The sequence below is a fragment of the Gymnoscopelus braueri genome (genome assembly GCF_963280865.1).
Source record: "Gymnoscopelus braueri genome assembly, chromosome: 17".
Taxonomy (NCBI): domain Eukaryota; kingdom Metazoa; phylum Chordata; class Actinopteri; order Myctophiformes; family Myctophidae; genus Gymnoscopelus; species Gymnoscopelus braueri.
In genome coordinates this window covers 49,299,997-49,313,473 of record NC_137617.1, presented here as the reverse complement: position 1 = coordinate 49,313,473, position 13,477 = coordinate 49,299,997, and the positions used below count along the sequence as shown (strand labels likewise).

General features: G+C 40.1%; 1 protein-coding gene across 3 annotated transcripts in view; it reads left to right on the top strand.

Annotated features, from left to right (window-relative positions):
- LOC308105249 (uncharacterized protein) overlaps nucleotides 1–13,477 on the top strand; it is a 319,910-nt gene that overhangs the window by 26,206 nt on the left and 280,227 nt on the right. For 2 of the 3 annotated variants that reach the window (XM_080455889.1, XM_080455888.1), the window contains 13 exons: nucleotides 1,187–1,717; nucleotides 2,479–2,557; nucleotides 3,066–3,172; nucleotides 4,114–4,168; nucleotides 4,506–4,679; nucleotides 4,789–4,928; nucleotides 7,405–7,459; nucleotides 7,797–7,970; nucleotides 8,080–8,219; nucleotides 8,945–9,050; nucleotides 9,222–9,349; nucleotides 9,433–9,827; nucleotides 10,481–11,637. In XM_080455889.1, the coding sequence (XP_080312015.1) occupies nucleotides 1,187–1,717; nucleotides 2,479–2,557; nucleotides 3,066–3,172; nucleotides 4,114–4,168; nucleotides 4,506–4,679; nucleotides 4,789–4,928; nucleotides 7,405–7,459; nucleotides 7,797–7,970; nucleotides 8,080–8,219; nucleotides 8,945–9,050; nucleotides 9,222–9,349; nucleotides 9,433–9,827; nucleotides 10,481–10,610 (2,214 nt within the window). In that variant the 3' untranslated portion in view covers nucleotides 10,611–11,637. Of the gene's footprint in view, nucleotides 1–1,186; nucleotides 1,718–2,478; nucleotides 2,558–3,065; nucleotides 3,173–4,113; nucleotides 4,169–4,505; nucleotides 4,680–4,788; nucleotides 4,929–7,404; nucleotides 7,460–7,796; nucleotides 7,971–8,079; nucleotides 8,220–8,944; nucleotides 9,051–9,221; nucleotides 9,350–9,432; nucleotides 9,828–10,480; nucleotides 11,638–13,477 lie in introns of those variants that run through there. The other variant, XR_013934886.1, reaches the window with a different exon arrangement.

Genomic DNA, 13,477 nt, shown 5'->3' with positions numbered 1-13,477 from the left:
GTTATAATTAGTAATATATTAATGTATTCATCACTTTAATGTTATAATTAGTAATATATTAATGTATTCATCACTTTAATGTTATAATTAGTAATGTATTAATGTAATCATCACTTTAATGTTATAATTAGTATATATTAATGTAATCATCACTTTAATGTTATAATTAGTATATATTAATGTATTGTGTTATGTATTGTGTTATATTACTTTAATGTTATAATTAGTATATATTAATGTATTCATCACTTTAATGTTATAATTAGTAATATATTAATGTATTCATCACTTTAATGTTATAATTAGTTTATATTAATGTATTCATCACTTTAATGTTATAATTAGTATATATTAATGTATTCATCACTTTAATGTTATAATTAGTAATATATTAATGTATTCATCACTTTAATGTTATAATTAGTTTATATTAATGTATTCATCACTTTAATATTATGATTAGTAATATATTAATGTATTCATCACTTTAATGTTATAATTAGTATATATTAATGTATTCATCACGTTAATGTTATAATTAGTAATATATTAATGTATTCATCACTTTAATGTTATAATTAGTTTATATTAATGTATTCATCACTTTAATATTATGATTAGTAATATATTAATGTATTCATCACTTTAATGTTATAATTAGTAATATATTAATATATTCATCACTTTAATGTTATAATTAATAATATATTAAGGTTACAGCTGGTAGGTGGGGCTGATTTTAACCTATAAAATGATATCATAATTGATCAGTTAATGTATGTTTGTTATTAATCAAATAGACTTGCAAAGTAACTAGTGATTAATACAGTCAAATAATTGTAGTGGAGCAAGAAGTGCAATATTTGCCCTGACATGTAGTGGAGTAGAAATAAAAAAGTATTGAAAAACTACTATATTTATACAGTTTCTACTACATTTTTACAATAGCTATATGCTGATAGTGATTATTAACCATAAACCATATTCAGATATAGTTAGGTTATGTTATTCCACATAGTTCAATACTGTTTTTTCTAGTGTTCCTGTGGCACTGTTGAAGTGAAGGAGAATAATACATTCAGTGAATTAATCTCTGACAAAGATGAGAGGGAAGTCTTCATTGAGGACATAATAGAATGAAGGTTTTGATTATTATGACTAACATACAGTAAACCTCATATTCCAGGAGTTTAAAACCCAGACTAAACTGACACAATGTGTCAGACAACAGAGACAGGTTGCTGACAGAGAAGTCAGTGTGGTGATCTGTCCAGACTGGTCGACTACACCTCCATCACAGAAGACCAAAGACGTCCTTCTACACGGTGTGACTCTGTGTTCTCCTGGACCCCACGCTGTCCTGGTGACTGTTGATGTCAGGTCCAGTTTCTCTGAAGCTGACAGGAGATCAGTGGAGGAACACATGGAGCTGCTGGGGGACAGAGTCTGGAGACACACTCTGGTTCTGTTCATGTGGGGAGTGTGGCTGGGAGGGAGACGTGTTGAGGAGTACATAGAGTCTGAAGGAGAACCTCTGAGGTGGATCCTGGAGAAATGTGCCAACAGGTACCATGTTCTACATGGTACCAAGTTGGACATTTCAGAAGTGACAGAGCTGATGAAGAAAACAGAAGACATGGTGACGAGGAACAGAGGACACTTTGAACCTTCAGTCTCAAGAGAAGACAGCTCTGTCAGAGACACAGGACACTTCAAGGTGGGACATGAGACAAGACACATGACACTGTTTGAAAGACTGAAAAGAAAGAAAACATTTACTGCTGAAGAATGATAATGATAATTTATTAATCGCTGTGGGGAAATTCAGCTGTTGTAGCAGCAACAGCTGTAAGTGTAAAACACAAGATAGGTACAGATAAGAGTACAGAGATAAGAAAAGATAGTATAAAAACAATATAAAATAAATTGACTTAGAATTGAACAGACAAGAAGAAGAATGAAAGAAGAGAGAGGAGATGAGAGAGGAAGTTGTAGTTTGTAGTGACACAGACACTCGACCTAATGACCTGTCTGAGGGTTTGTCTCTCTCATCTATCTCAGATATACAGTAGAACACTTTCATTATCAGAACTTTCTAAGGAAGTTATTATGCTCAAGTACGACATGTATTCATTAGGTCAAGCTTCAGGGAGCTGTTCATTAAGAATTGACAGTCCTTTGGGACAAAAGCTACACCTTAGATAGCCAAATAGATGACTTTACACACTGTTCTTCTTTCCAAAAACATTTTTAATAACAGACAACACGTACAGTCAATTTATATTTCCAACACACATCTGGTTCAGGACAGACTACTGATCATTCCCTCTAAATGTATTTATTGTTGATTTTATCATGAACAAAGCTTCCATAATCCAGACATAATGCTTATCGATTTTACAGGTGATAGTTAATAAGTAATAATAACATGTATGGTGTGATTGTAACATGTTAATGTCTTCTTTGTTCTACATACAGAGTGATGTGTTCAGTGTAACAGCATCACTAGCAAGCCTCCCTGGTGGATTCAGTAATGAAGGTGTAATGCAGGTTGCAGGTTAGTTTCATGTTTCTAATATCATTCAAACTATTATTACAACATTTATTTTAACATACTGACTGTACTGGAGGAATAGAGTTTAACATTTAAATGAAAACAGTGTTACTTAAAGGATGACTTCACCCATTTCAACACCTCATACAATTGGTCCTCACTAATGCTCATTATAATAAGTTATAATTTGTGTCTACTCACTCTGTGTCTCAGAGGAGGGCTGTGGACAGTTCAGAAACCTGCCTACCAGTGACATCATCGATGGGGAATCCAAGCTAATAGAAACTGCAGGCTTTCTATTGCTGGAAAGTTAGCATGCTATAATAGAAGCTATTGTTCTTGCGTTAATAAACACATTTAAAATAATAACCTGCCTAACGATGATGTCACTGGTAGGCGGGTTTCTGAACTGTCCACAGCCCCTCCTCTGAGACCTGAGTTTTTACTCTAGATTGTCTCATTATCTTATGATTATTTTTAAGCAGCCCCCTCCCTCCCTCTTTCTCTGTAGAGATGACTGTAGGCAGAGACAAGGATGTGAAGATGAAGGGAACTGGAGGTCAGGGCAAGGTCGACGCCAAGGTGATCGGGCCATCAGGAAAACCAGTGACCCACAAGGTATGTCACATGATCTGACAGTACTTTACTTTATTAGAAGCACTTTACAGTATGGGAATAATTGTTCATGTCTGATAGGTTTATTTGGTCTTTTATGTGTCTAAACCAGGGGTTTGCATACCTTTCAGCACAAGACCCAAAAGATACATTTGATGTCTCCCCGGGACATAAATTATGTATTATTCAATTAAGCCCTATTTTAAAAACAAATTAAATGGCCGTTCTACAAGCTCACAACGCATTGCATCGCGTCGTATCGTGACACATTGCAAGGTTGTACATTGGCTTTTTTCTTTGTTTCTTAAAGCTTTTTTAAATGTATGCAATTTATAAGTCTTTTGAATCTATAAATATTGTTCTTCTTTATGAATGAAGTATTTTTGGTGAATGTGTGTGTGTGTGTGTGTGTGTGTGTGTGTGTGTGTGTGTGTGTGTGTGTGTGTGTGTGTGTGTGTGTGTGTGTGTGTGTGTGTGTGTGTGTGTGTGTGTGTGTGTGTGTGTGTGTGTGTGTGTGTGTGTGTGTGTGTGTGTTTATGTGTGTGAGAAACACATTAAAAAAAGAATATTCTGTGACCGAATAAAGGGCCATTGGGGAAAATAGTGTTCCCCACCAATGGGAAACACTGGTCTTACCTGTAGCTGAATAACTGACTGTATGGTCCATATGTAGATGCATTGATTGAATACTTTATGAACAGTTACAGATGTATACAAAAGGATGCTAAAAGGATAACCCAAAAAAAGCGTCTGTCTTATTTCCATCTGTCCTGTGTATTCAATTCATCGATGCATGCCTGCAGTAATTTGATCAAACAACAAGTGGTACTATTGTCTCCCACTGTCTGCTGTAAGAACATCTCAAGACCTTCTTATGTTTGTTAAGGTGAATGTATTAGTTTTAATGGATGAAATTAACTTCATGTGTCCTGCTGTATGTGGAGCCTGCCGTCGATACCAGTGGAGTCCATGTGTTTGGACCTGGAGTGGAGAGAAGAGGTGAGGACAGAGGTTCTGTTTGTGTCCCTGTGTGCCACTTCAACTTTACCTTAGATTCATTTAAACAGTAAAAGGAAAAAACTCTGAATCCTTCTTGGCCTTTTGCCTCACTTATCTGGTCTTGCCTCAGCACTCAAGGTGTGATTATGATATCAGTTACTTGTAATTTCCGGGACCTAGAAATGTACACATTTCTTATACGTTACTTTCGATAAGAGTGTTTGTTAAATGCCATAAACTGTAAATGGGTCAGTTTTTTACAATGCAGTGAAATGAATAGTGTACCTGTTCTATTTCTTGTAATCATGTTCTGTGCATTTCCTGGCCTGTGCAACAGGCGTGTTTTGCAAGGTCTTCACCGTCTTCACTGTGGATGCCCGCTCCCTCACACAGAAGGGTGGTGACCACATCCAGACCCTGATCAGCAACTCCTCAGGCAGTAGTATGGACGCCTTCATCACCGACCATGGGGATGGAACCTACGGCGTGGAATACACTCCCTACAAGGGGGGTGAGTTCATTTAGTTTAGTAATGAGATCAAGTCGGTGCTTATTGTCTCTGCATCATCCCACTATGTGAGTGTGATGCCTGTGGTGTTTGTTCTGTTGACATGTTTCAGGACCACACAGTGTAGAGGTATGCTACGATGGCTCTCCGGTGCCCAAGAGCCCATTCTGTGTGACCGTGACTGAGGCATGTGACCCAGGGCGTGTGCATGTGCACGGCCCAGCAGAACCAAACACAGAGCCTGACTCTGAGGTAAATATCTCACAGTTAATGGCTGCCATGGGGGCCATTCTCCTGGAGAAATGAGGCTACAGGTACCATGTTCTCCACGTTTAGTAACAAATAGAAGACATGGTGATGAGGGACTAAGGGCTCGTACACACTGCAGGAGATTTGGTCCGAGATTGCTGTCGCCGACATTTTTTGGCGCTCGCCGACAAAACCTCCCGATCTGACGCAGATCGGCCTTTGATCTGCGAGATAATGCTCGCTCTGTGTGAAAGGTTCCGCGAGACGATGTGGCCGCGATTATCCGCTCTGCGACGGCTTTCCGACCGTTTTCAGATAACTACCATGTTAGATATTCAGCTCTGTCCCAGACAGGAGATCGGACAGTATCATACATTATGAAAGGGTCTGCGAGGAGATCCACGCTACAGCCAATGAGAGCACATTACAGCCACCGTGGCCAGGGGAGCGCTGGATCTGACCACAACAAACAGTCCCTAGTACCGCAATATTACCGTCCAGTCCTGTATTAAGTTAACATTATAAAACAAAATGAGAGAGTGAGCGAGCCTGGTGGGCTGTTTATTTTAGAGGAATTGTACAGAGGGAGAGAGACAGACAGACAGACAGACAGAGAGTGAGAGCAAGAGCGAGCTCTGTGTGTGTGTGTGTGTGTGTGTGTGTGTGTGTGTGTGTGTGTGCGCAGCATGTGCTCGCTGTTATGAACAGCGTTGCCAGATGTTGCGAGAGAAATAAGCAACCAGGTCTATGAAAACAAGCCCAAGAAAAGGCCACTTGAGCACTTTAAACCTATTTACAAATACATTGGATATTTGAAAATAGCCGATCTACAAGCTCACAACGCGTCGCAGCTATTTTCAAATAAAAATCTTGAGAAAATTTTGGAATATTTTCCAAATCCACACAAATCTTGTATGGGGGTCTATGATGGCACAACATATTTACAGAAGGGGGGTCTGCGGACAAATACATATTATGTGTTGTTTAAACCACTGGTTTAAACAACATTAGGAAACAAGGCCAAATAAGCAACTACACAAATAAGCCCAAAAAATGCACCCCGCAACAACCAATATTTACAAGCAACTCTACAGAAAAACAAGCCCAAAGTCGCTTATAATAAGCGGACATGGCAACGCTGTCACTGATGGCTTCTGCGCACTTGACGTGGAGAGAGAGAGAGAGAGAGAGGGAGAGAGAGAGAGAGAGAGAAAGAGCGAGAGAGGGGGGAGAGGGAGAGAGGCATATCACGGGATACGTCGATTAAAATGAATTGGAATAAACTCAAATGTATGTATTGGGTCTGACTCTGGAGATAGCATTCTAGTGAACTATCCTACAGTGTGTCAGCCCTTGTCGGGGATCAATCCTGTTGTGAAGACCACAACGATATTATGACAGCCGATTTCAAGAAATAAACTCCTGCAGTGTGTAATGCTTAACGATCAGATAACCCCCCGAGCACTTTAAGGTCCTGCAATGTGTACCTGCCTTAAGGACGCCTTTAGACTCTGGAGAAGACAGGTCTGTCAGACTTCAGAGTGAGACATGAGACAAGACAGATGACACTTTTTGAAGGAAAGGGAAGCAAACATTTACTGCTGAAGAATGATAGGATATCTTTATTTATCACTGTGTGGAAATGCAGGTGTCGTAGGAACATTGTAGAAACAACAGTAAACTTTAAACACAGGGTATAAAAATGAATTAAATTAAAAGTTAGATAAGTGTGCGTCTCTGAGCTCTGATCTCTGCCAGGCCGGGTTGCCTACTCAGGGCTTTGACAGTTGTGGGGAGCAGATATAGACCTACCTTGACTTTGAATGAAGAGCATCTCCCATTCCTTGTTCTTCTATTGTAAAGGTTACTGCAGCGGAAATATTGATCTAGACAAAGTTAGACGTTAGAGGTTTTTGTGTGTGTGTGTGTGTGTGTGTGTGTGTGTGTGTGTGTGTGTGTGTGTGTGTGTGTGTGTGTGTGTGTGTGTGTGTGTGTGTGTGTGTGTGTGTGTGTGTGTGTGTGTGTGTGTGTGTGTGTGTGTGTGTGTGTGTGTGTGTGTGTGTGTGTGTTTATGTGTGTGAGAAACACATTAAAAAAAGAATATTCTGTGACCGAATAAAGGGCCATTGGGGAAAATAGTGTTCCCCACCAATGGGAAACACTGGTCTTACCTGTAGCTGAATAACTGACTGTATGGTCCATATGTAGATGCATTGATTGAATACTTTATGAACAGTTACAGATGTATACAAAAGGATGCTAAAAGGATAACCCAAAAAAAGCGTCTGTCTTATTTCCATCTGTCCTGTGTATTCAATTCATCGATGCATGCCTGCAGTAATTTGATCAAACAACAAGTGGTACTATTGTCTCCCACTGTCTGCTGTAAGAACATCTCAAGACCTTCTTATGTTTGTTAAGGTGAATGTATTAGTTTTAATGGATGAAATTAACTTCATGTGTCCTGCTGTATGTGGAGCCTGCCGTCGATACCAGTGGAGTCCATGTGTTTGGACCTGGAGTGGAGAGAAGAGGTGAGGACAGAGGTTCTGTTTGTGTCCCTGTGTGCCACTTCAACTTTACCTTAGATTCATTTAAACAGTAAAAGGAAAAAACTCTGAATCCTTCTTGGCCTTTTGCCTCACTTATCTGGTCTTGCCTCAGTACTCAAGGTGTGATTATGATATCAGTTACTTGTAATTTCCGGGACCTAGAAATGTACACATTTCTTATACGTTACTTTCGATAAGAGTGTTTGTTAAATGCCATAAACTGTAAATGGGTCAGTTTTTTACAATGCAGTGAAATGAATAGTGTACCTGTTCTATTTCTTGTAATCATGTTCTGTGCATTTCCTGGCCTGTGCAACAGGCGTGTTTTGCAAGGTCTTCACCGTCTTCACTGTGGATGCCCGCTCCCTCACACAGAAGGGTGGTGACCACATCCAGACCCTGATCAGCAACCCCTCAGGCAGTAGTATGGACGCCTTCATCACCGACCATGGGGATGGAACCTACGGCGTGGAATACACTCCCTACAAGAGGGGTGAGTTCATTTAGTTTAGTAATGAGATCAAGTCGGTGCTTATTGTCTCTGCATCATCCCACTATGTGAGTGTGATGCCTGTGGTGTTTGTTCTGTTGACATGTTTCAGGACCACACAGTGTAGAGGTATGCTACGATGGCTCTCCGGTGCCCAAGAGCCCATTCTGTGTGACCGTGACTGAGGCATGTGACCCAGGGCGTGTGCATGTGCACGGCCCTGCAGAACCAAACACAGAGCCTGACTCTGAGGTAAATATCTCACAGTTAATGGCTGCCATGGGGGCCATTCTCCTGGAGAAATGAGGCTACAGGTACCATGTTCTCCACGTTTAGTAACAAATAGAAGACATGGTGATGAGGAACTAAGGACACCTTTAGACTCAAGAGAAGACAGGTCTGTCAGACTTCAGAGTGAGACATGAGACAAGACACATGACACTTTTTGAAGGAAAGGGAAGCAAACATTTACTGCTGAAGAATGATAGGATATCTTTATTTATCACTGTGTGGAAATGCAGGTGTCGTAGGAACATTGTAGAAACAACAGTAAACTTTAAACACAGGGTATAAAAATGAATTAAATTCAATTCAATTTAATTAAAAGTTAGATAAGTGTGCGTCTCTGAGCTCTGATCTCTGCCAGGCCGGGTTGCCTTCTCAGGGCTTTGACAGTTGTGGGGAGCAAAAAAAACTACCTTGACTTTCAATGAAGAGCATCTCCCATTCCTTGTTCTTCTATTGTAAAGGTTACTGCAGCGGAAATATTGATCTAGACAAAGTTAGACGTTTTTGTGTGTGTGTGTGTGTGTGTGTGTGTGTGTGTGTGTGTGTGTGTGTGTGTGTGTGTGTGTGTGTGTGTGTGTGTGTGTGTGTGTGTGTGTGTGTGTGTGTGTGTGTGTGTGTGTGTGTGTGTGTGTGTGTGTGTGTGTGTGTGTGTGTGTGTGTTTGTGTGCGTGTGCGTGTGGCTCCTGCAGACTGAATTCTACACACTGACTCATAACTCACGTGGGACGTGTTTAATCATTAACAACGAGATATTCTCTGGGAAGCAAAACCGTCAAGGAACTCTGGAAGATGAGGGTATGTATCCCTGCTTTAGTGATCAGATCTAATATGTTACTGATAGTCAATTAAGCAAGGCCTTTGATCAAAGTCAACACTTGTCATCTATATTTGTGCTTTGATGATATATAAAAACATTATCTGTCTCTCCCTCTCCTTCCCTCTTTCTTTCCTTATCGTGTCACACAGAGGCTCTGGAAACAGTGTTCTCCAAGCTGGGCTTTGAGGTGAAGATACACACCAACCAGACAGCAAATGACATCCGCCGTGTTCTGAAAGAACTGGGACGAAAAGATTTCACGGAGGCAGATGCTTTGGTAGGTGGTGTTTAACATCTATAAAGAGGTCTCAGTCTTTCACTGTGCATTCCTGTTTTCACACATTCTACCTCTGACATTAGGTGGTGTGTGTGCTGTCTCACGGGGAGAAGGGTTGTGTCTACGGTTCAGATGTCAAGAAGGTTTCGCTCAAAGAACTGAGGGAGCCCTTCAGAAGCAGGAATGCCCCCACCTTGGCAGGGAAGCCCAAGCTGTTCTTCATCCAGGCGTGCCAGGGGGGCGACTTCCAGGAAGGAGTGTTGCTGCCATCCCCGACACCGAGCGAGGAAGAAGGCGACAAATGCAGTACACTACAGGAAGACTCTGTCTCGTTGTCCCAGGACGAAACGGTTCCAAACGATGCAGACTTCCTGATGGGCATAGCATCCGTAGAGGAATGCGTATCATTCCGGGACATTTACAAAGGTTCCATCTACATCCAGGAGCTGTGCAAACAGCTTGAAAGAAAAGCAGTCAGGTGAGATGGAGGTTTCAACATATAGCACTGATCAATGGCTTGACTTAAGAAGCCTTTAGGTTGGCAAAAACAATACATGTTTTTCTGTTCTAAGTAGAATGCTTCATTCTTTTTAAGTACATGTACTCAAGTGTACTGTACTTATGTACAATTTTGAGGTATTTTTTACTTTCTTCAGTATTTACCATTTTCAATACTTTTACTTCTACCCCACTACATCTCAGAGAAAAATATTGTACTTTTACTTCACTACAATTATACCAAAACTTTATTTACTAGTTACTTTGTAGATTTTTATTATTATTACAAAACACACAAACCACTTCAGCCCTATATATATATATATAGATATATTGTGAGCCTATAGATCGGCTATTTTTGGTACTTTAAGTATATTTTGATGCCAATACTTTTGTACTTTTACTCAAATGAATTTTGAATGTTGTACTTTACTTGAGTATTTCTACATTGCAGTATTGATACTTTTATTTATTTTTATGAGTACTCCCACTGGTTCTGAGCTCTCACACAGAATGCACTGAGAAGTGCATCACATCCTCCTCTCAATAGACTAAACATCAGTGAAATATCCAGAGCTTAATTTCAGTAGTATTTTCCTAATGTAATGTTCTACTACACTGTGTTCCTGACAGAGGAGATGACATTCTTAGCGTCCTGACGGCTGTGAACCGGGAGGTGGGCAGAAGAGTGTTTAAGACTCACAAGCAGATGCCAGAATGCCGGAACACCCTCACCAAGAAACTCATCCTCAAATCAATCTGAGACAACGAGACAGCTTCCACGTGAATAAAAGCTGTTTATGATCATACGCTAACCATTTTTCTATTAAATGCTTCATATTAGTTATGTTTGTGAAGTGGGTTGTGAGAGGGAACTCCCTCCCTCTCCTCTTGTTTTTAAAAGTGCTATAATACTGTAAAGATGACTTAAGACTTAGCTAATTATGGCTGAAGGAGTGAGCAGCAGGAATGTTATGTAACTTGGAGTTAAAGTCAGCATTATGAAAACCAATTCATAAAAAGCTTTGCTTTGTAATGGGAACATTAAGATGTGTTAGAAGCCTGCCCAATGTAACTCTGACAACTGAGTGCATTTTTACAGCTATTAAAAACAGGATTAATTAGCTGTATAGGCTATATGTTATGTGGTACTGGTACTTGTATAAGTTAATGACAAATAAACCCTCTTGATTCTATGACCATATTACCATATGGAAATGTACCTGAAGTTTGTAGTTTGGGGGAAAAGTCTCAAGTTGAATCATCTGGTAGTGGTGGGTATAGGCTCAATCTCTTGTGAGAGACCATTTTTGTCACTAGTATTCTTCACTTCATTTTGTATCATTTTTTCTCAAAACATGCACCTGTGATTGATATAAACTGATCTAAGGAGTTGATTATAGTCTGTTTTATCACGTCTACTAAACTGAAACCAGCCAATCAGAATCAAGGAATGAGACTAGCCATTTTAGAAATCCTTGTAAGCCATACAGGGGCTAAAAAATACCCTAAACCACCAGCTAGAACTAAAGAGTGTCTCCTTCGGGAATAGCTGGGTCCTTTTGGTTGTTTTGGAATCTTTAATATTTTTATATATGTGTTTATATACAGTATGTAACTTTTGAATTTCTTTATTTAGATTCATGTCTGGGTCATGGTTGATCCTACATTGTTAAAATGTACTCTTTTAAGAAATGTTATGTGTATGATCTTTTATTTCTTTTTTCTGTTATTCTTATTTGATTGAGCTGTTTTTATTGTGATATGGATCTCAGGTCTGAAATAAAGGATTGGATTAAATTGAATTGAATTATTGGTGTAATTAGACTATGATGTATGAAATGTATTCTGTAAGGTTGTACTGGTGGAGCCAGAGTGGACGGGCTTGTAAATCATTGGACCACCAGTCTACACAGTTAGGGTGAATAGATACTACACTATAAAAACATGAGGAAATACAGGAGTACAGGTATCGTTTGTCTGGATGAATTTAGACCAACATCCCTCCAATACATTGGTTATGATCCCCACAGCTCTACTTACCGTCTCGGTATTTTAATTTTGTTCCCCTTTGCCTTTAAAAAAAGGAAACTGTCTCAGAACTGCTATTTGTATCATTTCTACAGAGACAGGGTCAGCTAGGTCAGCTGATGGGGAGCAGTGTTCATCGTCGTCAACTAAAACTATGACGAAAGATGTCGACTTCCTTTTTTCACTGACGAAAACTAAATAACTAAGACCGATGCAGCAGAAATAGCCGATCTACAAGCTCACAACGCGTTAATCTGTTAATCATCCCTTTGGACGTCATCAAGGTCTGCTTTTCTGAGTACAATAAAAACATACTGTATCTAAAATTCTAATTATTTACTAATTCACATCAAGATATTTCATATCTCTGGTTGAGGAATGCTACACGGTGAACAGTGAAATATTAGATTATTCATGCTTGAGATCAGGGTTGGAATGCTGAATTGGAACGTGGTTGCACTGTATTTTAATGACGTCACATGCACGTGGCTTAACACCTACACTACAGGTCACACAATGGACAGTTGATATGCATCTAGGCTCATTCCTATGTTCATTCACCTGGTGTGAGTCTGGAGCCTTTGTAAACTTTGTTGAGGTGTGAATTTCAAGTCGTTTTAAATCTATGCGTGTGCCTGCGCATGCTCCTGGTCAGATAGGTTCCTGCACGGCGTGAAAGGCCGTCCCATGAGCAATGCAACCCTGGTTGAGATCCTGAAAGTTTGGCTCTAGCCATCATTTCCTTGTAGTAAACATACTTACTGCTGAATATATTTCCTGATAAACACAACTGATATTGTTGTTAATTGATATGATCCTAAATTGTATCTCCTCTAAAGGTCACTGGAAGATGTATTTAGGGAGTAAACAGGGAAGGCATCAGGACGTTCATACTGTAGTTAGAAGTCAGTTGAGTCCACTCACAACAGCTTTAAGAACAACCTTAAGCTTTAGTACTGATGCTGTAAGCCTGAGGCCTGACCCCAGCTTGGAGGAGAGGATGGTCCATAACCTTGGAGACATTTTAGGTGCCCAAACAGGGACATGCGATTGAGAAGAGAGAAGTGCCTATAAAATAGGAAACAAGAAGGGAGCAAAGCTCTCAGTAGTCCTAAAATATAAAAGTGTGACAAAAGATCACAAAAAGTCACACAGAGGCTGATGGGTGCTGATGAATATCCTTGTAAACCAGCTAGAAATAAAGAGTCACCAGAGGCTGATGCAGGGACGGATTAATACTCACGGCCCGTGGGGGCTTTGAGGCCCCCCCCACCATCACTTCAGGTGGGCACACAAACACAGTACTTGGGTTGTGAGGCATTTGTGGGTCTAGAAAGCACCTGTAGTGACCTGTTTACAGGATTTACAGTCTAAAAGGTCCCTATTGGAGGGCCGGGGGCCCTGGCTGTTATAGCCATAGGAGGGGCCTTGTTGTACGGTATAGGCTGAGGGTCCTCCTACGTATATGAGTATTAACCTTTATACATTTTAGTCAATTGTCTTTGAGCCTCGTGGTCTAGGGCATGGGTTCCCAAACTTTTCAGCCCACAACCCCAAAATAAGGTGGCCATTGACTCGCGACCCCACCTAAACCTGGAG